The sequence below is a fragment of the Trichoplax adhaerens genome, genomic scaffold, assembly GCF_000150275.1.
Source record: "Trichoplax adhaerens TRIADscaffold_19 genomic scaffold, whole genome shotgun sequence".
In the NCBI taxonomy this organism is placed as follows: domain Eukaryota; kingdom Metazoa; phylum Placozoa; class Uniplacotomia; order Trichoplacea; family Trichoplacidae; genus Trichoplax; species Trichoplax adhaerens.
In genome coordinates this window covers 257851-284560 of record NW_002060961.1, presented here as the reverse complement: position 1 = coordinate 284560, position 26710 = coordinate 257851, and the positions used below count along the sequence as shown (strand labels likewise).

General features: G+C 33.1%; 3 protein-coding genes across 3 annotated transcripts; 2 read left to right on the top strand and 1 right to left on the bottom strand.

The window, feature by feature from the left end:
- Positions 1 to 6663: 6663 nt before the first annotated feature.
- TRIADDRAFT_31814 (uncharacterized protein) lies at positions 6664 to 7474 on the bottom strand (the record flags this gene model as incomplete). The annotated part of the gene is made up of 2 exons (XM_002116888.1): positions 6664 to 6852; positions 7028 to 7474. The coding sequence occupies 2 exons, from the start codon at positions 7472 to 7474 to the stop codon at positions 6664 to 6666; spliced, it is 636 nt and encodes a 211-aa protein (XP_002116924.1).
- Positions 7475 to 9426: 1952 nt separating this feature from the next.
- Positions 9427 to 10077, top strand: TRIADDRAFT_15774 (uncharacterized protein; the record flags this gene model as incomplete). Its single annotated transcript, XM_002116951.1, has 1 exon — positions 9427 to 10077. A coding segment is annotated over one exon (651 nt), but the record flags the coding sequence as incomplete, so codon positions are not given.
- A 7361-nt stretch (positions 10078 to 17438) lies between these two features.
- On the top strand, positions 17439 to 19922 carry TRIADDRAFT_60956 (uncharacterized protein; the record flags this gene model as incomplete). Its single annotated transcript, XM_002116950.1, has 6 exons — positions 17439 to 17459; positions 17644 to 17745; positions 18937 to 19035; positions 19331 to 19429; positions 19637 to 19717; positions 19899 to 19922. The coding sequence occupies 6 exons, from the start codon at positions 17439 to 17441 to the stop codon at positions 19920 to 19922; spliced, it is 426 nt and encodes a 141-aa protein (XP_002116986.1).
- Positions 19923 to 26710: the final 6788 nt, after the last annotated feature.

The window sequence follows — 26710 nt, the reverse complement described above, 5'->3', positions numbered from 1 at the left end:
GAAAGAGAAGGTAGCAATATTCTTCGACAAATTGCCTTCTAATAGTAACGTTAAAGTTTTAAGAATTCACTGAATGTATTCTTTATTCTTTTATTAGCTGATCCATTTGCTTTAGAGTTACCAATCCAATCTGATAGTCCACCACCTCCATCATCTGTAGTCCCTGCTGCTGTTTCCACTACACCGGCAAAGACTACACGAGTTTCTAATCAGCCTAATACACCTACTACGATTGCTACGATTAAAAATACTCAAGTAACTACTACTCCTGTCAAGACATCTCAAGCTTTCGGTAGTCCGTTTAAAAATGCTTCGGAACAGTCTCAGCCTATGCCGGCACCTAGTTGGTCATCAGCTACTGCAATGATACCACCTAATATTAAAAGTGGGAGTGATTGGATTGATTCGTCATCGGCTTCACCTGCCAAGCGACCAGTAGATCAAATGCATACTGAGGTATTCCTTAACAATTAAAAAAAATTGTTATGAAAGTAAACTCAAAATTTCAATACATATGATGCATACAAACGTGTTAGACTACTGAATAGCATACTGAATGCTTTGTAGTAACAGGTCCTACTGATTATAATTATTATTTTGCCCTTTGAATTAATTATAAGGGTAAATGTATTCCTTGCTAATCGGCATTTTCATGAATATCACATATGAAAGCATTATCCGTTAAATTTTACGTTAGGATGCCATTTCTGGACCTCTTAAGCAGCCTCAGGTTACAAGAACTGATGGTAGATTTAGAAATTTATCTGATCCTACGGCATTTACAGCCATGGCGAATGAACCACAAATGCAACCACAGCCGTCAGTATTGCCACAGCCACTTTCTCAACCACAGTCTATGCAGCAAAATTTACCAGCCCCATCAGAAGGGCAGCCGCAGAGCATTCAGGCCACTACTCCAGAATCTGTAAAAGTAAGTATAACGTTTCTATTTGTGGAATACATTTTGCTATACTGCATAAGTGCACATTAGTGACTTGCACTATGCGCTGACTTGACAGTAGTCCGATTTTCGGGCCACTGTTGCAATTCAATGCTGCATATTGTTGCGTATTGCAGTCTTTGTTCAAGTTAAAGGTACATTTTTACCGTATTGTTATCTTCTTTTTATTGAAAGGTATCAAAGAAAACTGATGCAATTAAGTTGGCTCCTCCTCCAAGTAAATCACAAATTCTTTCTGCGTCTGCTAGTAAAGGTATGAAGGATTACTTAGTACGTTAAAGATCGCATTTTATTCAATGCTTGCGCATATCCAGATGACTTATCTTTGAATGATTACAGTAACGGGAGGGAAGTCCGCAACTCCACGGCCGAGAATTTCTCCGAATCTACGTACTTCATCCCTTAACGTTTTACCAATTTCTAATCTTAATAAGAAACTAGCGGAAGCTTCTACTACAAACAATGTCGTATGTGACTTCTACAATAAATTAAATTTATTCATTACCGATGAATGTCATAAATTCTAAGAATACTAAGCTATTGATTAGTACACAAACCTTATGTTACTAAATAAGTTGCTAAAATTGATAGTTTTTAATTTAATTTGCTTTACTTCTATTGTAAATAAGACGTTATTTTATCGTGATCGTTATAGGCGAATGTATCTGAAGTTGTAGCTGAAGAACACCGCATTACTGAGGAAAAGATCGACAAGCGATCAGAAGTTTCTACTGCAAATCAAATCACTTCTGAAGTGCCTAATTTTGCCAATTTCGACAACATTGACAAGCAAAGTAGAGCTGAAAAAATTGCGGTTGCTATCAATACTGTTACAACTGAAAAAGGTCATAGGCGGTCTATGTCACTCAATTTAGATCAGGTTAGTGTTGTATAGAGCTGGAAGTGTCGCTGTACCTCTATAGACTGCAGTTCGTAAATTGAACTAATTTTTCATAGTGGATGTGACACTTGGTAATAGAGGGAATACAGAGAATGTCATTTACTTGTTATCGTGTCTTATGTTAAATAGAGGATGAGTTAAGTTTTTAAACTTTAAGAGTAATTGCAAAACGTGTATCTTTTAGCTTGATCTGGTAGGAACGAATACTGGAATACCTACTTCTAAATTACCTACTTCTACCTCAGTTGATTCTATCAGTAAGTTTACTACGTTAATTTTGCTATAATATTTCGTGTTTAAAATTATATATTCAAGTGGGTTGCTTCAAAGCTTGATATAATATATATTGAAAGTTATCGCTTATATCTCTATTTTTATCGTAGAGGTCAAATTGGAAAAATTGGTGGATGAAGAGAAAAGCGAAAGTAGTAATGACATGGTAAATCCTTCAATCTTCTGATACTGGAATAATATTTTATAATGATTATGGTAATTGTGTATCGTATACACTTGTATGTATAACATTTACTGATATCGCTAGGTTGATGGAAAAGTCAATGTGAGTGAGGTAGACAATACCAAAAAGGAATCGGCTGTTCCACCGGTACCTAAACAGAAACAAACAGCTGCTGAAGTGAACCTGTAAGTTGTAAAGGCAATAATTCGTTTCATTTATCAGGCTTTATGAAGTATTATCTGACTTACTTCACAATACAGGAGAAATTCGACTGAACACGGAGATGATATGCAGGCGTTAAAGGAAAATAATTTGCTCTTAAGTCGTATGAATGCTGATTTAGAAATGCAACTGAAAACGGTATGTGCATTAAAATTACATTTGTCGCCAAAAAAATTGTTGGGTGTTATTCGAATAGTAGTAATATTATTTATTTACAGTATTTTGATCACATTCCTGTAGATTATGAAGGAGCGTACGAAGCTTGAAATTAAGTTAAGGCAGTTGAAGCAGCGTCATGGAGTGCAGTCGTAAAGTTTTCTGATCGAAATTTCGGAATGATAACATACACAAGTTATGGATTACAATAAGAGACGAGAGTATACTTAGTATATAAATACAAGATTTATTTTACAATATTATTTTCAATAGATAAATTGTGTTCAGGTGCGACTATCAGACAAACATAAAGTTCAAACTGGCTTTGTATGCACTAATACATGCTGTGGGTTATGTATTTTACTTGAATAAATTTATGTTATTTTAAAGCTACTTCTCTAAGTATCTTTATTCATGCAGGGAATTGAGTTTATAAGTTTCTAATTGTTACAATTTAACTTTTTTCGTTATATATCTACTAATAATCTTGGTTTATTGTTATGTTGATATATGTTCTACTTGTATTGTAAGGTTAGTGGAATTGTCAATTCTTGCAGATGGGTACTATGTATATATTTAATTTAATTGAGATATTTGTTAATGCTGTTCGATATATCCAAGTATATTGATATTATATTTATCGATATCTCAATTTTACTAATGATTAATTGGCACAATCAAAAGAATTATTTTTGTATGGATTTCTATGATCTGCCAGTCGTATTATAACCTTATATATATCTCAACTATGATGTTAATCTATTTTAGAAATACAATTACATCAGTTACCGTACCTCCGTCGAAATGTTAAGAATTACTATTTTATCATTGAACGGTTTTAATTGTGTAACCTTTGGTGGCTTGATTTAGTGTGAACGTAATATTCTATTTTACGACATAGTTAAATATATACTTCGTTGTGAGACGCTTTAGAAAAAGTCAGCGAAATTAGTTGTGTGCACTTGGGGAAGGATGTTCATCTATGTAATACGAGGTTTCTGATGTAACATTTATAGTCATAATCAAACGTTGCGTAGACCTAGTCTTTGTTGCTTTGTTAATAATCTCGCGGTCATTGATTAAAGATTCATTTAATTTCTTTGTTGATTTATGTTAACATAACAACTTTTCCTATAATGTATCTAAATATTTTTTTGCTCTGACTTTCTGCTGGAACTGAATCTATTTTTTATAGTTCTTTCATACTATCATTATCATACTGCATATACCCTGTACTTTAAAATTATAACAGCAACGGTAACGAATCTATGATTGAACGTTGCTGATAATAATCGTATTTAGTCGGAGGCAATACATTACTGGAAACGTGCAAGCGAAAAGTTTGTACTGTACAGTACAGTACAACATTTTAAGTGATAAAAATTTATTAAAATATCGTAAGTCGTTCTTATGTTTAGTCCAATGATATTATGTATATATATTGAACACATATATAGTATATGGTTTTTTATTGTATTGTATTTATCTTCAATATTGTTTTCTTTCGAGTGGTGTCTGCTGGTTAATCGTATATGATTCGTAAATAAAATTATATAAACATTACCGACTAAAATGTGAAGTAATTATATAAATATAGGTATCTATTAAGAAAATTTGGGAATTACATCATTATTATGTATGTGGTTCGTAGTTCATAATACTGCTTGAATTAAGTAATCAATCTTGTATAGCGTATAAAATAATGTAAAGTTTATTAGGAAACTGTAACGTAATAAAGATAAGGCAGATTTAGTAAGTAGTCAATATCAAATCTGTAACCGTAAATCAGTGTATGTAATTATATGGTAGGTGACGTATAAGTACAGAATGGAGGTAGAATGTAAGAGAAGGATTAACGTAAAATTATAGCAGTCTATCATACTCCTATGTAATAATAATTGTAAACTTAGTAAATGAAATACTCTATCTTTATGGCTTGTTTTACAGAGAGATTTGAGTCGCTAAGTGATTTCAGATAATTCCGTTCAAAGGCAAAAAGCTTTATAATTGATCTTAAAAAAATAATTTAGGCACCTGTTCATAATGCAATGATTAAGATTGACTAACTCAGCCATGCAAAAATGGAAAAAGATTTCAATTTAAAGATGTGAAATGATAATTATGTATGGTTTTACAAGTGATTAATTGTAATACTGTTTTAATTTAGGATTTTACTCTTGGCTAACTACGAAAATATAACATTAATTTACTTTGCTAAAGCGAAATAGGTACCTTGTATTGACATTACTGTCTATTGTAACTAACTCAGCCGGCTAAAAATGTCACAAAAAATTCCATTAAATAAATGAGATGAGAATAATGAATGGCTTAACGCTTGCTAGTTGGTAACTGCAATATTAATTTATTATGCTAAAGACTACATAGGATTAACTAACTCAGCTTAGCAAAAATTTAGCTAATAGAAAATTAAATTAAATAAGCTGTTACCAATTTTGAGTTTTACTCTTGGCTGATTGGTATAAAAATTGTTACAGTATTTTCTTTTAATGAAAATGTCACCGATTTCAATGACAGTAGCATGTATAGTAATTACATATCGCAGACTTTCAATTCTATGCAACATTGGCAGCTAAAAGCATTACCATGTAGCTAAGATTAATATAGAGATTTATCGTTTTGTTAATTTTAACTATTTCAACTAATGTAGATAGATATAAATTTTTCTATTTCGGTGGTGTGCTAGATAATAGTTTAGATTAGCTTGTACTGTCTATGATTAATACTGCATGATACGATAGCTTGTTGCATGATTAGGTAAATTATACTGTATATATAACGAGTTATTTTGCAGTTTTAGCATTACAGATATTACTAAAGCTGTACTGTAGATATCATTCATATTGGAAGCGTACCAAATATTAGCTAATTTCTATACTGCGGTCAAGATCTTTGTACAATTTGCATTAAATAAATACCGCATTATACGATAATCTATCGTGTTATAATCAATCAATTTGCAATGTGTTATTTTTGCTTCTTACAGCAGTAAAGATACTGCTGTCGATTTCTTTCATATATACAGTACAGTATAATGGAAATATGGTAGATCAGTGGATTTGGATATTACTGTAATGACCTTACTAAAATTTAAATTCAATTCATTGATGCCAAGCAATGCAGTACAATATCTATCGTCTTTCTTTCATTGTACAAGTATGGCAAATCAGTATATTTCTAGAAATACCGCTGTGAAGACCTTTATAAAATTTGAATTTAATCTATTCATAATACTACATCATAGGATAAGTTGTCCTATTAATTGATCAATCAATAGTACTACATTATTTTTGCTTCTTCAAATATTAGAGATATAGACTGCTGTCGATTTCATATTGGAAGTGTGGCAGATCTGTCAAGTTCAAATTCAATTTATTAATACCGACCGCTTAATACGATAAGCTGTCCTAGTAGCAAAATTGTACAACGTGTTCTTTTGCTGTCTAACTTCATCATTGCCAGGATAAAAGTATTTCATTGAGCCACCATTATCATATTGAAATAGAAAAGCTACATAATCTAGAATTAATACAGTATACTGGATCTGTATCAGGTAAAAGTAATGTGCTTCGTTCGTTGGATAGGAATGCGTACACTAAATACGACAAGCTTAATCAATTTACAAGAAGCATTCTTGACAGCATTATCAATAAGAATTTAACGGCGATTGATGGATATTGACAAGCGATAAAGATATATCATTTCAGCAAGCCATTGTATCGCCTTCAGCGATGTAATCTTCACTTTAGTAATACATTAATGTTGGACTTTGATTTATCCTTACGATCTATTGCAAAGCTACGTATATAAAATAATGCATGATATCACTGGTTTTACACGGGCATGCCTATCCCATTTCATATTTTAGACTTGTTTCAAGCAGTTATTCATACGTAGATCATCTTTAATGATCGTCATGTGCAACAATATATAAAGTATTTTTTATTATTAGCATTTTTTAGACTCTAGTATTAAAGCTGTTAATAAATACATTACATACTCTCTATTTTGTTTTCTAGTTGGACATTTATTGCCTACTAGCGTTAGCAAGTTGGTCTCTGCATCATAGTAATTTCCTGCAAGAGCCATCAATCGTTTTCTTGCAGATTCATTGAGTGGTAGATCGTTGATATTGACCTAGCAAAAGTAGGAAAGGAAAAGTGTCGTGTCAGTAACGGAATGTCCTGATACAAGTATAGCTTCTTTAGCGCAACTAGGGTAGCTTCCAATGGTGATGTAGACTCTCGTACAGCAGTAAAAGTGATGTATTATTATTATTTTTTTTTTATCAATATTGATTGAAATGCTTTACCTCCAATTTGACAAAGTGGGATTTAGGATGAGCCACAGAAGGCCCTGCGTACAAATAATTGCGTGAATAAATGCGTATAGGTCTACGCTTGATCTTGCTCGGCCACGCATTGCATAGTGCTTTTAAAGCATCGGTATCACGTCGCACTTTTTGAGGTGTTAAGTGAAAGAAATTGGGAATTTTTAATAGCTCGATATTTCCAGCAGCTCGAGGCGGTAAAACTTCAGGTTTAATTGGTCGACCCATTCGAATGGGTAAATCGAACAAGGCTGCATTGTAGACATTGGATGTAGTTAAAATTTGACTTAGATCATCTTCATAAGCTGCCCTTAATGTTTCTAATTTCTGGCGATTTCTATCAATTCGTTGCATCGTTTTGCGATCAATTCGAGGCTTACGACTTGGCGATGTCATAGCATTTCGAGTTTGTAACGAATACGCCGCCATTAGCATTGGACGAGCAATTTGTGGACGACAGTAGAGCGTAGAATAGAGTGTTGAAAGCATGATGGAAGCGATCGATTTTGACCAGGACCACCTCCTTTCTGTTGTTAATGCAAGACTCCTACAAAGGTATTGCTAATAGTTCAGCGATTATTACTGCTCCAACTACACTCCTGCAAGATTGAATTTTCAATCCAATCTTCTGATCTCTCTGTCTTCAGTGCTTCTAATCGACGTGTTGCCCGCAATCGGATAAATCACTCCAATAATTGCACATGGAATAGCAACAGCAACGCATCAATATTGCATGGAATGGAGAACGATGCCACCATTAGAAGATGGATCCCAGTACCAGTGGTGTGCTTGGATTTTGCCTACTAATAGTCTATTTGACAGCCTAGTGCCAGTCTATTACTATGGAAAGTAGACAGACATTGATGCCAATAAGTAGCCTTTGGCCACAGGCTGTCTGTTGGATAGTCCTTCATGCTGGCCATCCGTACCCTACAGTACGGAGCCATCCCTGGGTACTAGGGCCTTGTGCGCAAGCGTACAAGACACTCACGTTGCACGCGTGCTAATGGTGTGCATGCGCCGTACAGTACAGTACACGCAAGACCCCTGGCTGCAATAGTACTGGAGGTACTGTTCAGGTCTGGCGTTCAAATGTTGTCGCTCTTTCTTGAGCGACAATACTTTGCACTGTGGTGGACTGGTACTGTAAATCTAGTATGTCTGCCAATCGATTAGTTGCAGTGACTGAATGAAAAATTTCGAGCCGACGCCTATCAGAGTGCAAATTCAATGCCACAGTCCTGAGTACTGTAGGTATGGCGACAGAATGGCGACAATAGTTTTACGTCAGACGATACACTAGTGTTACAAAGTCAATCCACCGCTGCTTCTGTGGTGGAAACCATAGAGGATTAGCGGTAGAAGCTGCGGTGATATGGAGTCCACATTAAAAGCATCAAGACAGCAGCCCTGCCTAGTAGTGCATAAATATTTTTACAAGGGTACTGTACTGTCGGAGTGTTGTAGAGACAGCAGAGAGAAAGAGAAATGGATAGAAAAATCGTTTCAACAATCCATTGGACCGCAACGCTATTGTCGTCCAGTACGACAACGAGTCTGCCATGGACAACTGGACATGGGACAGCTCGAGTTTCGGACTGACGAATATACAGATCACACCGGGACTGCTGCGAGAGAGGGGCTGTCGTCATACTGTACAGTATAGGACAGCAGCCCACCATAATGAATTAATACCCACCACCGGCTGTTGTAGTTGGCAACGAAGGGCAAGGCATTCCGCGATCAAGTTGTTGGTGGAGATCCAATTCCTTTCTACTGGACATGGACGTCCAAACGATTCTAGCCGAGCTCTTACGACTGATCATCGATTGAATTAATCGACTTGAAAACTGCATTCCTTTAGTGGATTTAGGTTATTGGAGAATCGAGATTAGCAAATTGGACACGCGTATTTGGTGTGATTTACATTGGCAAAGCAAGCCATCAACAATTTAGTGATAATGCCAATTGAATCGTCCACGACTTAGGTGTGGAAAGTAAACGTTGCCATTACAACGCTTAGTAGTAATCTTCTTTTACCCACTGGTGATGCTGTCATTGATGGAATAATGGCTAATTTTAAGACGCGTTTAATTGTAATCTTGGCCGGTTTTATAGTCAATGCCTTAGTCTATGTCTATGTCCATCGTGCAAACGATGACGAGTCCTATAAGCCTGAACGTAGTTTATCCCAATTGATAGATAGCAATGGTTTTCAAGCCGTTCGCGATCCAGCAGAATTAAAACATGATCCTGTCAAGATTCCTAAAAATGTCATTTTCCATCCTGTTCGACTTGAACTCATAAGTGACAAGTTAAGAAAGACTCCACTACCTAATTTCTCCAAGCGTCCTAGCGCTAAACCTTGCCAAACTCGAGCATTTATCCTATTGATTATTAATTCGCGTGTTGGCCAATTGGAAAGACGCAATGCTATCCGCAAATCATGGGGCCACGGCGGTGACTACATCGAAATGATGAAATCACCTTACGCATGGCGTTTACTCTTTATTCTCGGGCGTAGTGGTGATGCTAAAGCCGATCAAAAAATCGAAGACGAATCACGCCAATATGGAGATATGATCTTAGGCGATTTCTATGATAATATGCGTAATTTAACCCATAAAACATTATTGGCTATGCGTTGGGCTCTAACACGTTGCCAGCCTGTTTACTACTTTAAAGGAGACGATGATGTATTCTTAAATCAGCCTCGATTTTTCGATTATATGGCGCATTTATACATCGCTAATAGCCATCGCTTTTGGATTGGTCGCGTTGATCAAGATTGGAGTGCTTACAGAGTCGTACGCGATCCCAAGCACAAGTACTACGTGCCTAAATCGGATTATAAAGAAAAGTTATTTCCTCATTTTTGTTCTGGTTTCGCTTATGTTATGAGCTTTAGCGTCTTACGCGATTTAGTCAGCGCTATTGCCAATGTCACATTACTCAAGACAGTCGATGATGCCTATGTTGGAATCTTAGCCAAGACTGCTAAAATTAAACCCATGAACAACCCACGCTTCCATTTATTCATACCACCTCAACCCAAGCACATTTATTCCGAGAAAGAAATTGACGGTTCATTGGCTGAACACGACATTGTTAAAAAAGGTCAACAGTATAAACTACTCTTATTGGCTAGATCAGCCATATCCAGAGATTTAACCCCAACTGTCAAACTAAAGGCGGTGGCTGTCAATGCTTTAGGCCAGGAAGTCAATATCACCTATGCACCCTTTGTGTAAATGACTTGTGTTGATACAGAAATTCATTTGTTTATCCTTGAATAAGTCAAGATGGAGATAGACAGTTTATCATTTTATCATAAAGCCAACCAAATCAATGTACTTCATTGACCGAGGGCCCTTCCGATCTAAAAATGATAAAGTTTGCAATTTTATTTATATATACCATAACATATATATACACTAGTAATGGAGCTATTTAACACTTAAGTATCAATGACTAATAATGACGACTGGCACAGTAATTGTACATGGGATGTGCTTTAAAGGAGGATACACCATTGCAATGTTACTGTGAATAACTTGCAACAAAGTTTCTATTACTCGCACTTTTATTGCTTATTACACGCATGATACTACAATACAAGTGCATCCTTTTCCAAGTGAAAGATTTCTATATCTTGTAATGAAACTGCAATATAAAATTTCTCTCCAGTAAATAGCCTTACAAGAAAGAGTTTTAACAATAGATGTAAGAATGGCTATCTGGGGACTAATTCTAATCATGGTCGAACGAGCAAATTCCTAAATATAAATTATAGATTCATCTACTATTTTGCATCACTATCTTACTGAAGATTGTTAACTGTAAGTAAATTGGCTCTATATGTAAGTACTCTTCTTCGTCGCTTTAATGACACTTGAATCTGAAAACCTAGATATCTGCAGCTTTAATAAGTCTTCACTTAATTATTAGGACTTGCCCATATTTCATCAAGATTGAAGTAGAGTAAAGTCATCACGATAGAAATTGAAATATTTAAAACTGATATGAATGCTCTTTATGCTCTATATCATTTCTACTTAAAATAGGATATTGAAACTCTTTATTACAGTAACTAGCATGTGGCTCGAACATCTTTTGTATACCAAGATGTTCTAACTTATTTGATTGATTTACGGTAACCAATTCATGGAGAGTGGATCCATGATTAAAGATCATTTTTAGTTCAAATTAAGTAATCCTGTGTACTGCTGGCTCTATCAGTTGTAAAATACATACAAAGCTGGCCTCTGTTCTTTGGAATAGAAGAATATACGGAAAGTTGTTTCACTTATACGCTTAAATCATGGTGTTGTTGTATTATAAAATCTTTTCCATACAGTTTTCTATTGAGCTGTGGGCATACTGTCTTTGTATGATCAACAAGATAGTGATAAATATTGTTGTTGTTGCTTCACTTTATGGATGGAGTACGCTGGATTCAATATTCTATGTTCGAGTTTCATATGCTTAAAACGTGTTTATTAGTAGGTCTATTAATGGTGTTGTTAATTAATTCAGTGGATTTATTTACCTAAGAGGAGCTCTATGCCCGCTAGCATTGGTTTGAAATATTCTCCTGATAATACAAATTTAGACGATTTACTAAGTCTATGTAATAAATTGGGAATGTACAGCATTTATCTAAGTCATTGTTTGATGACAATAAAGGTATCTGTTTTGGTCAAGTAAGAATTGAAATAATTCGTTCAAATATGGTTTTATATCTTAACAAGTGGTAATAAATGAAATGACAGAGATAACTGTACCTGTTTTGGGTTTAACTAATCTTTATTTGTCCTTGTTATGTGCAGCAATCTTGGCTATGTTGCGTCATTGTAGTATTAGCATATTATTGTAACTGTGTCCGTTTGATCTTACAATTTACAATCTATTAGTTTACAGTAAGAAATAAGTATTTCCAAGACTTTTCTTTAGTATAAATTACAGTAAGCGGTACAATATGCATGAATTGAAATCAATCATGTTAGATTACATTATAATTAAAGAGAAGTAGTTTTAGATCAATTGAAGTATTTAACTTACGGATGGAATTCGGTAGAATTAATATTTGATGCTAAAGTTTTACTTACTTGAAAGGTGTTTATTAGTAAGTATAAAGTATTAATAGTGTTCTTAATTAACGAGCTCAATGAAATTATTTAAGTGTGAAAAGTTCTATGCCAGCTAGCATTGATTTGAAATATTGATGATGATATTACTAAGTTGAAGTGATTCACTAAGGCCTTTATAAGAAACTGGCAGTACATTTATCGACTTCAATGTCTGATGATAACATAACTATCTGTTGGGTTAAAGTAAAATTTCAAATAGTTCATTTCAAATTGGTTTTAACTACGTTCGGTATTTATGTCTTAGTAAGTAGCTATAAAAAAAATGTTAACCAGGGATAATTATACCTGTTTTGTGTTTAACTAATGTTCGTTTGTCTTTATCATCTATAACGATCTTGCTTTTATTGCCTCATTGTAGTATTAGTTTATTATTCCAGTGGCAATTTATTGAAAAGTACTCATGTAGCTACATATAATTGATCGCAGAATTTAAATCTATTAATTTAAGGTTTGTTAAAGAAGTAGCTTGACTTACTCCCGATCGATCATCAAAGAGGTTTGCTTATTACCTTTATGAGTCTTTAGTACTGTCAACTTTTACCATATACTGTACATACTACATATGTACGTATAATGCGCTATTGCATTATTGACCGACAAGCAGTTGAATATGAATTATTTATAATTATCATTAATCTACGCATATACGCATAGATTAGATCAAATTATAGACCTTGACATTGACATTGATTATGCAAGTTATTATACTGTCTATCTAATATATATGGAATTGTCTTCCCAATTTTCTTCTCATATTACATGATATAATCGAATTAAATTTCGCAATAATCCTGATACAGTATAGTATAAGCATAGATACCTGACTATTTGTAAATATTCAAGTATATACCGCATATACAATATTTCAAATTCGGGTGCCGTTTTCCATAACCGTCGTAACTACGTTGAAGGGAAACATGGACGATTGCGCGCCATCAGAGACACCTTGTCTGCCGATTTGCATGATTCCTTACTGTTTCTACAAAAGTAATACTCTATTAGTATGTTAAATATGGTCTAAAAGCTACTATTTGTTACTCAAATAGACCAACAGGTAATGCAACAGTTGTTCTTCATTTTTGACTGGCCTGATGATAGGGTAAAAATCGCACTAGTATAGGCAAGTGCTATATCATCATAACAGTCTGCAAATAATTCTCGTAGTCTCATTATGTCTTTGATTGTTGAATTGATAGAAAAGTAAAATATTCTACTTACTTAAAGCACTAGTAGTCATAGTGTACTTATACTGCAATTGATTGACGAAAAGTAATTCCATGGCCTACTGTATTGCTGTATTCTCTTTTAGCGGTTAATGTGTGCATGTAGAGCATACATACGTAAATAAAATTGTGGATAGTAATAATTTGTAGTTTATTGTTAATTTAGCTTTATTTCTACTATTCAACACTGCTATAATAAGGCAACACTATGAAAAGATATTCAGTCTTTAATAGGGGTATGAGATTGTTCCGACTACCTATGTTAATCGCAAGCGGAAAATCTAAATAATTATTCCATCTTGATCTGTCTGACAGACTACTCATCTCTATTATCGTTTCGTAGATAAGTAGTCAACACGTCTTGTACAATTTTGCTAAATAATTGCACTGTAAGGAAGAATTTACTATAACAGAAAGCGAAATAGAAGCTCACCTACGATTTAATTTTTTCCGTTACTATTTTATATGCAAAAACTTCAAAAATAAAGTGAAATAAATCAAGTTAGGGTAAAGCAAGTAATCCTATCATGATATCTCACTCGAAATATTTCGAGTACATTATGAACTCAGTTAAAGTCTTGCCTTTACTTAAACTATACGAGGCATGATTCAAAATTAAAATGAAATTTTTAATGTAGCAACCTTTAGTATTATAACACAGATATTTATCTTCGAATAGCTAAACTACTGCCATTCATTATTACTATTGCTAAGAGAACTACTGTGAGCATACACATCATAACATTACTGATGTAATAGTCACAGTTTGTAAATGGCAACCCGACAGTGTACGAATGCATGCAGCTAGATAAATCTACAGACCATCTAATCATTGAAGGATATGTAAACGTCAGCATTTAAAAAGCAAGAAGATGAAAGCTACCATTTAATATCGACATTACTGGAAAGGTAGTCCATAACAGAGATACATTATTTTTCCAATAAAAAGATAAAGATAGAAACTATCGCGACTGATGAACGGCGAAAAAGGTTACTTTTGAAAAATGGACATTAAGTAGTAATTCTTGAAGGAGGGAGTTTCGTTTATTGTTCATGTTATAATATAACCACATGACATTAAGGTAGAAGAAGTCTTGGCGATTATTAGAAGTAAATAGAATCACATATTCATCAGTTACAATAAAATAATAAAAGACTGATTGCTTTTACAACCTACAGCACAATACGTTTACCTTCTTTTGAAATACAATGCGCTAACCTGATTGGTACCAGCATTATATTTCAGATTGGAAAAGTAATCAGTCTATCATTTTATTGTAATTTACGTCGCCACTGAGTTGTTTACATCCTTGTAAAGTTCTTATTACATGATAACACAAATGAAGAAAGACAAAAAATAAAAAAGATGACATTATGTTGTTGTTAACAGTCAAAGCGTGACAATTTCTAATTTTAGCCAGCTGGATGGCTGCATTTTGTTTTAAACTGTATCATAGAACTCAGAATCAGCTACTCCAAGCTCTTTACATTGGCAACTATTAATAACATAGAGTAAATCATTGATCAGACATAGCGACAAGAATATTGGTCAATAGATTAAGCTTGGTAAAGATTTATTCGCAATTGAATTGATATTCTTATTTGGATAAGTTAATTGGTCCAATAACAGTTTAGTAGCTGTAAAATAATACAACTCACAACATGGATATGTTCTCTATTTACTCTTCATGCTCTGTCCAACTTTACTCTTATACTTAATGCACCAGAATCTAACTATTAGACATCATTGTCGCTAGAACAATATCCATTTGTATATCGTACAATTTGGAAGTAACTCCAATTATGTTTATGATGCATATATTTATCGTTTATTAACAGCCAATAATATTATACGGTTACAACGTTGTAACTGTTGAATTAACACCCCATTTTTTTCCTTCCCACCTTTAGCTGTGAGCTAATCTTCTCTGCGTTGGACTGTTTCATGCTTCTTTGTCACCCGAATAGAACGTTAAATATGCGAACCATTTCAAACACAAACGCTACGGTAAGTTCCAAACCAGATATAAAGTGAAAACAGGTGTTGGGTATCGAGTCTTTTTAATCGTCCGTTTATGTAACATGTAGATTAACAATAAATGGATTTGTTTTTAACTACAACACCTCTAGATATATTAGCACAGCATGGTTCCCTCTTTCGTTAGTTATACTTCCAATCTACATCGACTGCACTGAGGAAGAGTACCATAATCATATTGCTAATTGATGGTCGTTTACCTCGTTTCTATTCCATACTCATCTTTCTTTTACTTTTTGCATAAGTCTAAATTGTAGCTTAAAATTCGTTAAATACTCGTAGTGCAGCAGTAATCTGTCCGTAGTTTCTGGTTAATAGGACGGTGATGATATTTCGTACGGTTTGCCATCCGATCACTACTGTACTCGCTTTAATAGCCAAAGTCAATTTATTGACAATTTTACCGGACCTTTCTACTTTATATTCTGTAATATCCGGCACAACAAATGAATAGAACGAAAAGTACCTATATAGGAATATAAATTATTTAGTTATGCAATAGTTATTGTACTAAATTATCAATCAGTCATATAGATAAAAAGAAATTTGATTTTATTGCTTTAGCAATGGAAGAAACCTTTTTATTTTATTGCCTTAGTGATATGAAAAAATCGTTTATTCGATTTCTATGTGGCCTAAAGTTTATCATGATTTACCACAGACTAAAGAAAAAGAAAATTTCTCTTCCTACTACTGTACACTGAAAGTGATTCAACGGCCCTTAAGTAGTGATCGTCAAATTAGTCGATAATATCACTTTTCATTTATCTCTCACGTCTCTCATTACTGTTATTCTCGATGTCTACTAAGGAAATATTAATTACTCTATCTTCAAAAGTTCTTGTCATTATTATATATTTAATCTACTATACTCTTAAAATTTTGAATACACTGCATACAGTCAAATTGATCATTGAGTAACATACGTCTAGGTCAGCAAGACACACAATAAAATACTGTGTAGACCTTAATTGACTCGGGTAGCTTCCTATTAATGCGCGGTTAAAAGATCAGCGTCATTACCATATAAATATGCAGTCTCTTCATTAATTCTTTAGGTAAACATTACATGCTCTTGCTTAATCTGCATAAATATTGCTAATTACTTTACTGTAGTTTACTATATACTGCCGAGAGCCCTCAGGATGTTCAGTCAGTAAATAATGTCCTACCAAATCGTGTAGTCAACTAGTGTGCAGTATAGATTATTTATTAATTTTAATACTAATTATAGTAATCATTCTATCAAAAGTACAGAATTAATTGTTTTCATGATCGACGCTTATAGTAGCATCTATGTGTGCTAATTAGTGTTTTCATCGATTCGTATAGTTAAGCAAGCTCTTAATGAAATAGCGCTATTGATTTTAATTTTCTACATAGTTAGTTGCACATCCAGTTCTATTTATGTGCTATGGCATTAGGATATTCTATTTGATAAGAGTTCCTAGTATAATACAATATTAGTATTAACTCTACGTCAAATTCTGTTAATATTATGATCGCTTAATTAGCTGTCAAATGATAGCCATAAAAGAATAACTTTAGCCAGAAGGAAGTAGTATATTCCTATATTACAAACAAAATATCTATAAAAAACGCATGATAAACTTAATTTACAACAGAATGTACCATGCACATATACTCATATATTATACTAGCATATACGCGCATATCTTGTTTCGGTTTTTCTCCGTAAAAATGGCATATGTTGAAAAGGAATACGTGAAGATCTTTCACCGAATAGATTACAAGACTATGCGTAGGCTGTAGTATTAATTTTTGATATTGTTCTCTTTGATACTGTGACGTAGTTTTTCTACGGAATAATTTTAAATTGCTCGCTGAGAGTATAATGTGATATGTGTCACCCTTAACTCACAGAAAATGATATACGTACTTGACATGTAAATTGTCAGTTTGCCAAGGATTGTAGATGCTAATTTACGGGTTGCCTAATTTTCATTCACTTTTTCTTAAGAATGGAAAGCAACCAGATGCAAGTGAAATTTTTACAGCAGCTCAAAAGGAAGATATTGCTTTCTTTAAAGATCTATGTAATGCTATGTTTGAATTTATATGATGTATAAAAATAATTACTCATTCTTTTTCGTCGCTATCATTATATGTAAAATATAAAAAATTGAATAATTCTAATTCTCTTATTTTGCGTTCATATGGTGATAGTATGCTAACAACAACAGTGCCTTACAAAAATGTGTGTATGAAGATGATACAGTAGGAGTTGAGCTACTACTGAAAAATGGCGCAGATCCCTTATATGAAAATGTAGGTATAGCTGCTATATATTTAAGCGGATACCAGTTCAATTTAGTTGAAATTTTCTTTAAGGTTTCTCAATTTGCCAATTGACTTAGAAATTTGACCAAATACATGAGTCAATTATGACATCAAACTAAATATAATATCATATCTTTAGATTGATAGAACATAAACTGTTATTAATACTATTGCATTCAGAATTACTATTTATCTGATTAATAGTATACAATAAATATTATTATACTGGCTAGTTAACCGTATTAATTCGTGTAACTATTACGTAACGTAGCTTACACTACTCATAGCGCTGATATCGTTAATGGTTCAATGCAATTAGTATGGTTATAGAATGCTTTAAATGTGAAGGACAAGAAGACAGCATACAAAATTTATCATTCAAGATCGTCATCTACAGTAGAGTTATATTTTTCAAAATATCCAGTATTAGTATTGCCCTGTGTACAAGTGCTGCTGTCTCAGTATGACATATATGCATATCATAAATCATCAGTTGTGAACTAGAGAAAAGACTATTAATAGTAAAATTTATAGAATTCACAAATTTACTTATATTTTGCTTAGGATTATTCGTTATTACCCTCAGAGTTATAAAATTACTTCATTGCACAGTGAATATTCTGATACTTATGATCGATGTCACTGCTACAATCTGAAATTATCACCATCCAGTAATAACATTTTCAATGGATAGGTTCGATGTAATCTATACCGTTCACATATTTATTATCATAGCTGAGAATGGCTAGAGTTGATAATAGTGTAGTAATAGATAAATGTTATTAAAATTATAATATTCAATAACGTTCTGATATCGTAGAGTAAATGGGTAACTTCATTTAAATGGCGTAAACAGTGTAGATGATAATAGAATTTTTCCATATGATAATTATGACAATAATTGTTATATTTCAGGCGATAGAGGATTGTTCTTTGCATCAAGCATCATCGTTGGGTAACTTAAAAATTTTTTAAATTCTATATCGCTATTCTGGAAATCCTGATGCACTAAAGCAACCAGGATGGGTATGTGAAATTATCTGATAAAAAGTTTTAAATGTATGACTATTTAATTACCTCAAACATTTTCCTAAAAACTTATAGATGTGGTTGCCAATCGTAACAATAGTAAATTTTAAAGAAATTTTTATATTATTTTTCTCATATTTTACTGATTAGTTTCACTATCAGCCAAGTCATTTTGCTGCAGTTGAAGGCAATAAAGATGTCTTAGAATGGCTCTTGAATCAGAAAGTTGATGTTGATGCCAGAGATAATGTATGTATGGTAGAATGATGCTTACGATTTAGTTACAACATCCTCTCATTTTCCGTAGGCCTTGCAAGGCTTTATAGTTTATTTAACCTATATGAGAAAATGAGATTACTACTTCACTATCGTCTACATATTACATTCTAGTTATAATTTATAAAAAAATCCCATAATTACAGTATTGTATACTACGTAGCATAATGTTTTAGTAGTGGGCGAGTATTTTACTGCTTGACTAAAGAGGAGATAAATAACAACAATCGTATTAAATGTGGCATTATCTTGCGTTAATTTTTGATAGGATGGTTATACGCCTCTTCATCTAGCAGTATGGGAAGGGCACATCGATTGTGTTCGTCTCCTTTTAAGAAATAATGCAAGTCTAAATGCAGTTAGCAAGGTAGATTAATTCTAAGAACTGCATGATAAGTCTAGTTACTTTACATATAATTCTTAGAGCTTTGGCAATATTATGCTAGCTAAATGAATAGGCAAGATATAATGTAATTTTAGCTGTACTGTATCCGTATTTAGTTATTTTATTTATACGTAAAGTAGCAGAATCTGCAAATATGTGGTATTGAAGCTTTTCAATTATTTTAAATAGGGAGGTCAAAAAGCGCACGATATGGCCGTAGAAGTAGGCCGATCTGAAATTGTGGATATTCTGGTTAAAGCAGAGAGTAAGGTATATATGTAAATATAACTGGAATAAATTTTGATCTAGTAGTATAGATTATAAACTAAGCTATAGTAGAGTAGTACCAGTACTATTGAAATGAAGCACCGAACTGCGAGGATGCATATACCCATATGCAGGAATGTGTCGTTATAAATTAGATCAATAATAAATTTATTTATTATTCAAGTATCAGTTCTTTGGAGTTGATTAAAATTTTATGGATACATCCTATGTTGATATACATTTTACGTTAGACGAATAAAATAGTTAATACATATTTACTACAAAAATAAACTTCTCACTGTTATTAATCGCTTTTAGTATATCGGGCTAAATGCTAACAAAATCAATTGCTTTTCTCAATGTTGCTTTCAGAAAGCAGGACTTAATGGAAATCATTAAGTAAGGTAGAAGAAATTTTCTATATCAATTTAAACTGTGATCGAGTTAGCGAATGCTTCTATACACCGTATCTGTAATTGATTGTCGTGGTTGAAGCTGACTTTCTGTATTACAAATAGAAGTATAAATACAATCCAAGAGTAAGATTATTCCCTTATATATTATTATTAATATTATCAATGCCGCATGATATTGTTTTGGAAGAGATGAACGGTTTTATTCCATTTTGCTCTTTCTAATGTATGTAGAAACTATTATTATTACGTCAGAAATGCATACGATATTGCCTTTTACATAGAGAGACGGCGCTTAGCTTATTAGCCCAAGTTACCGCATAAATGCTTAATATACTTGCCATAATAAATTGTTATTCATGAAAACTGCTTCTAATTTATCTTAGAGTAAAGATGTTCTTTATAGCCAGTTCGTAAATATTAAACATTTCCCTCAATTTTATAACGTAAAATAAAGGGTTACTGTGTGGAGGTTGAATTCAGTTTATTCAGCTCGTGGAGTATCGAATAAATGTGAGATACTGGTACCGACTTTGCTCAATCATTCAAGTTAATATGCTCGCATTACCAAGCAATATTGCCAGTAAAAGCTGTAAACCCCATCAGCAACTAGAAGTAATCTACATACAAGCAGCAAATTTGTTGACAATGAGCTCGCTTTAACATCTTACCTTGGGCATGTCGCACAATCTGTTGCCTTGCATAAGCACGTAGATACAGTACATTTTTGATGATGAGATTTCAAATTGCAATGAAGGCAATTTTAAAGTTTTGTAAATAGAAGTAGTGCAGTGTCGATCAGTAGTAAAATCCACTTTTAAAATACTGAATTCGGCATAAAGATCTATTTAAAAGGATTCCATGAATCTTATCATTATATACGCTTCTATTAATCATCATTCGCTAATTCGATAAAGTCGTTAATTGTGTTTGTAAAATTGGCCGAAGTAATAGTTTGCTCACTGAACGTTTATAGTAAGAGTAGTTATGAGAATCGTCAATACTTATGATAAATACACGGATAAAGAGTCCGTGCAATATTTGACCAGTTATTATGATTAATTATTCATATTGTTATGATCGTTGTTGCTGATGGTCTTGTTTAAGTATGTAAGTACAAGATGCCAATGCCGTTTAACCTACAAAGTCTATCCTCACTATCCTGTTCCCAGTGACGATCACAAGTTAGGATAACTCCGAACGATAGCTTGACTCACTTTGATCATGTTACTGTATAGCAGTATCATAGAGTAAAGACTGACTAGAATTCGATTTCATAGTTCATGTATATAAGTAATGCCAGCATCATTTCAAAATGTAAACTACTACAAGGTAAACGACACCCAATATACACGATGCGGGCGTGTCGTTTACATTTGCAAAACTTCCAAACCTGCAATGACACAGAACCCAAATATCAAATGTACTGATGTTATTGAACTGATTTTACAAGCAGATCTTACTTGAAATTAAAGTATTTTAACTAATCAATTAATAAATTAACGATCATAGCGGTAAATACTCTAATATTCATCACAGCGACAGCCGTGTAGGTTTGTTTACGGCTCGATCTCGACTCGATTTGATTCTTATTTAAGCATTACTGTAGGTAGAGTATCCTCAATCCTTTAAAATCCAAGACTGCTATAAAGTAGCGCGTAAAGTTGATCTTCCAGTGCTCTAATAAGACTTTAATCATGTTTAACCTTAATAAGAATAGTAGCAAAGCAGTATCTGCAATATGACCCTTAGGCGAAACGCTACAGCAACGCCCAATGTGATATATCACTAATACCAGAACTCGTGCCACATGCTATCGATTGTAGATAGTGTTGATTAACTAACTTGCAGGCAAAAAGTGAATGTAAATTGTTACTATCACATGAGTTAAAGGTAGGAGGAGCTATAAAATTGTAAACATGTCTTCTCTTTTCGAGTGATGTTGCGCATTTTTAAGGTCAATTAAAATTATAATAGCGTAGGTGTATCATTAAGTTCACAAAGTGCACAGGGTTAAACTCAGAAATCTCATGGCAGCGTAAGGCCATTATTTTAGAGTTTATACCATTTTGGCTTATTATAGATATTACTATGGAGCCGATCAGTGTCGATGTACCTGCATACTATCGATATTACAATCAGTACAGCTACTCAGCAGTCATCGTTAACGATGAAAAGTTATTGGACTAAGAATTTTTTCTACTTCTTATAACTACGTCCAATACTGACAGCCAATATTTCTGTTATTTAAAGTAGTACCATGCAATGCACTGTACAGTATGGAAGGGACGAACAATAAGCGAGTTATTTTTCAAAATTCTTTTTTCAACCCGGCTTATTGTCAATTGATAATCAGGGTGGTCCCTGTCGTCGTTGTAGTAATAATGGACTGTATCACGAGAAGGGATGGTAATTTGTAAAACCTTATGCAAACATGTTATGGTACAATGATTAAACCTCCCAAAAGATTATAATAATTTTCCCTTGTCAGTCACCTATCATGGCCAATGAATACAATCCCATGGGCTACATTAAAAATCTGAAAAAGGTATTGATGAACTAATTTACTGTATACCAGTTCGGTACCGGGTTTCTTGGCTCAATAGATGAAAATTAAAATGAAGACAAAAGTGACATTTTAGCAGTTAAGGCGTGACATTTTCTATTTTTAATTATCAAATGGGCAGTATTTGTATGTATAATTATGTGCTTTTAATGCAGTATACATGAAAAACTGTCCACATCTCTTTACATTTGCAACTGTCAATGATAAAATCGTCAATCGTTGACAGGACATTGTTATGTATATAAGAATACAGTAACTTGTTGTACAGCACCTAACGTGTTCGCATATGATAAGGTAATGATTACTAAAATAAGGGTATAAAACTGTACGTTATTATGGCTATACTATTTAAATGCAGTAAATCCTAAATAAAGGAGACTTTTAGTAAGCTTACTAGGAGCAGTGTATCAAACGACTAAGAGTGGAAACACAACGGACATAACGAAAACGTCTTTATCGGTGAGTAGCTCTTTTTGAACATTTCAGCCATTTTTGGTGATCAAGTTGGTAATTTTGTTTCCGTTTATTAACTAGTTCTATTACGATTTTGATATCATACTACGTACAATATCGTTGGCACTGCATCTCCTGTGTAGCTCTACTTTATTTATTGGATATTGTGCTCTATTGGGTGTGCTGTTTATGTTAACACAGCAGAGGCCAATTACTTGTAATTGATGTCATTATCGTTATTATCCTGTTTTACTGCATATCGCACTCATGACTCATTGAATCGTAACTTCACTGTATGTTGATGATGATTCTAATTATTCTTGATCTGAGGCAAGCAAGTTCAAATCCTGTTTATTTTTCGCTCTCTCTTGACCTGTTGTATGAGTAAATATGGAATATTCTGTCTATTCTTTTTTAGCCTATTCACTTATTGCTCTTATTTAGAAACAACGTTGACAAAATGCGAACCATTACCAATACGAATGTTACGGTAAGTTTCGAACTATCTATGATAAGTAAAAGCGAGCGTTTGATAGATATCATTATAACCATCCATCGTCCATCTTACCATTATTATTATTTTTTTTTCAATTTCTTCACTCGATAGTAATTTTTCACGGAATGATTATAAACATTATTCTTTTTATTTAATTAATTAATTATATGCGCATACATTTGGGGGAAAATTTTAAACTCAAGGTTATTTTTCATTCTAAACCTATTAAGTGCATTTATAATTAATTGAACCAAGAAATAGATATGAAATCTTCATGGAAATCAGCTAAGAAATAGCTATTGCACGCTAAGAAAGTTCAAATTTCAGTTTTCTATTTCTTTTTTAATTATTATGACTGTTACAGTAGTGTTCACGTAGAGATAGAAGAAAAAACCTTATATTTCTATAAGTATTCATCATTTCATGAACAGCTGTGGCACCGTAGTACACTAAAGTACTTTCAATGTTTCTGACAAAACCCAGAGTCGAGCCCGGAGGGACTCTTTACTCATTGTAGTACAGACTTACACCTGTTCACGTATGAGCTACCTATGGGGTCGTTGTTTATTGATCGGATAAGCGTACGGTATATCTATTTTTTTTTTTATTTATTACTTACATATACGTATAATGCACTAAGCCATAACCTCAAATCTCTCGTTGCTGTTACTGCAATTGGATCTATAATAATTAATATACACAGAGATTGTTATTAGCTTCAGTCAGATTGGAAATTTTTTTAAATCAAATTTCAAGCAAGAAATTTGTATTTGGCAGTAACTTCTGTGGTACAACGATGCAAAGCGGATGTCGTAATTTAAGCCGTATCTACAATGTAATGTAAATAGTTTTAACGACATCTATTTTACACACTTCGTCCTCGTTCATATTATATACGAATATGGACAGAAACCCATGCCCTCGGATAGTACGGCTTAAACAAATACAGTACACTACTGTCTGCTGAGTAAATGGAAGTATGATAGTCATGTACGAAAATGTAGTGAAAGCTAGTTAGCTATTAAACTGTCGAGTCAATTTGCTGTAAAATGAATGGAACCGATTTCGATATGTGACAATGATAGCTTGCAAATTTACGGTATAACACTAGTAGATAGGAGGCTCAAGGCCTGCAAATCTAATATGCAATTATAATTAATTATAAGTTTTCTTGTATCTTTGAAATTTTTACTGACATATATTTAATCGTTCATCGCGTGTATCTTCTAAATTTGTAGCAACCAGATGCAGGTGAAATTCTTGCGGCAGTTCGAAAAGGAAATGATACTTTTTTTAAAGAGTTGAGGAATATTCAAGGAAATATTGATATTCCTGATTGGGTAAGATTAGGCTGTACCGTATATAGAATTATCAGTAAATAATGTTTATAGTAATTATAGATTTATTTCCCCCATATTAACAAGTATTGGATATCTGAGATACACGGTTAAAACATTCAGTTTACACGTATAGTAATCTAGTCGGTCATGCTAATGGATTACATTTTGTAAATAAGCAATGGATAACAAAAAAATAGAAAATTGTTAAAACTGTCTTATCACTTTACAGCTCATTAAGCTACAACCGAATTTAATTTGCCGTTATCTTTACACATAAAATGTAAAGTTTTGTCATTTTCTTTCGTTTTATTTTTATATGACGTAGCATGATAACAACAACAGCGCCTTACAGAAATGTGTACATGCAGGTGATGTAGCAGGAGTTGAACTACTATTGAAAAACGGTGCAGACCCCTTATATGAAAACGTAAGTGTAACTGGATCTGTATGGATATCAGTTAAACTTTCGACTGAAATTCTATTTATAGTCACTCACTTTGCCATTTGATTTAGTAATTGAGTAAAACTTGTGTGGATTACAAGGTACTAAACTGAATGCTTCATCATTACTATATTGTACATCTGTAGATTAATCAGAGTCCGTTCATAAAATATGAACCTGCAATAACAACGTTATTATTTAGTACAGTTACATTTATAACTGTCGAGAGTGAGAGAAATAATTGCGTACGCAATTGGTTGAATTCTACAATATTGTAAACTTAACTAAGTGTACTTTAAAATTATTATTAGCAATAGTCTAATAATTTTCTCAGGATTATAAATTGCATTGCCGTATTATTTTATTCTCTAGAACATATTCTGATGGTTATGATTAGTGCCATAACTATAATCTGAAATTGTCATGTTTAGCATGAATCTATACGATATTGTCTCAATTAAGCATAGCGTTATTAATATCGTAATAAAGGTTGATGATTAAAAATGACTTAATAGATTCATTATATTTGTTTCATTAAGTAAAATGGTACTAGACTTCAATAACTTATACATACAGATGATAATAAAATCGTGGTAATGAATATAACAATAATTGCTGTATTGCAGGCAATGAAGGATTGCTCTTTGCACCAAGCAGCATCTTTAGGCTACTTGAAAATTTTAAAATTTTTGTATCAACATCTTGGAAATTATAATGCACTGAAACGACCTGGATGGGTATGATAAGTTTTTGATAATGTGTTTAAAATATATCATAGCGTAATTTTCTTAATCCTGACTACTTTTCTAATGCGGTAATCAGTGGTAATAAAAGTAATTTTTATTGTTATCTCATATTGCAATGATTAGTTTCGCTATCGACCAAGTCATTTCGCTGCTGTTGAAGGCAAAACGGATATCTTAGAATGGTTACTGAATCAGAAAGTTGATGTCGACGTCAGAGATGATGTACGTAATATAAGAATTATACGTAAAATTAAATTATAACCTATTTTGCATAGGCCATGAAGGAGTTTTAGATTGTTTAAGTTATGTAAGACGTAAAATTAATAACTAATTAGCATCTACATATTACTTTACAATTGTTTTAATTCTTAATACATTTGGTAGAATTATAGATTAATGGACAAACAATAAATGCGTTACTATTACTGAAATAATTCGGATTATGAGTGATAAGTTATGACGATTTCTTAAATTACCCTTGAAGATGTTTAATGTTTCGATTTAATTAACATAGCAGTTTATTTATACGGGCATGAGTGA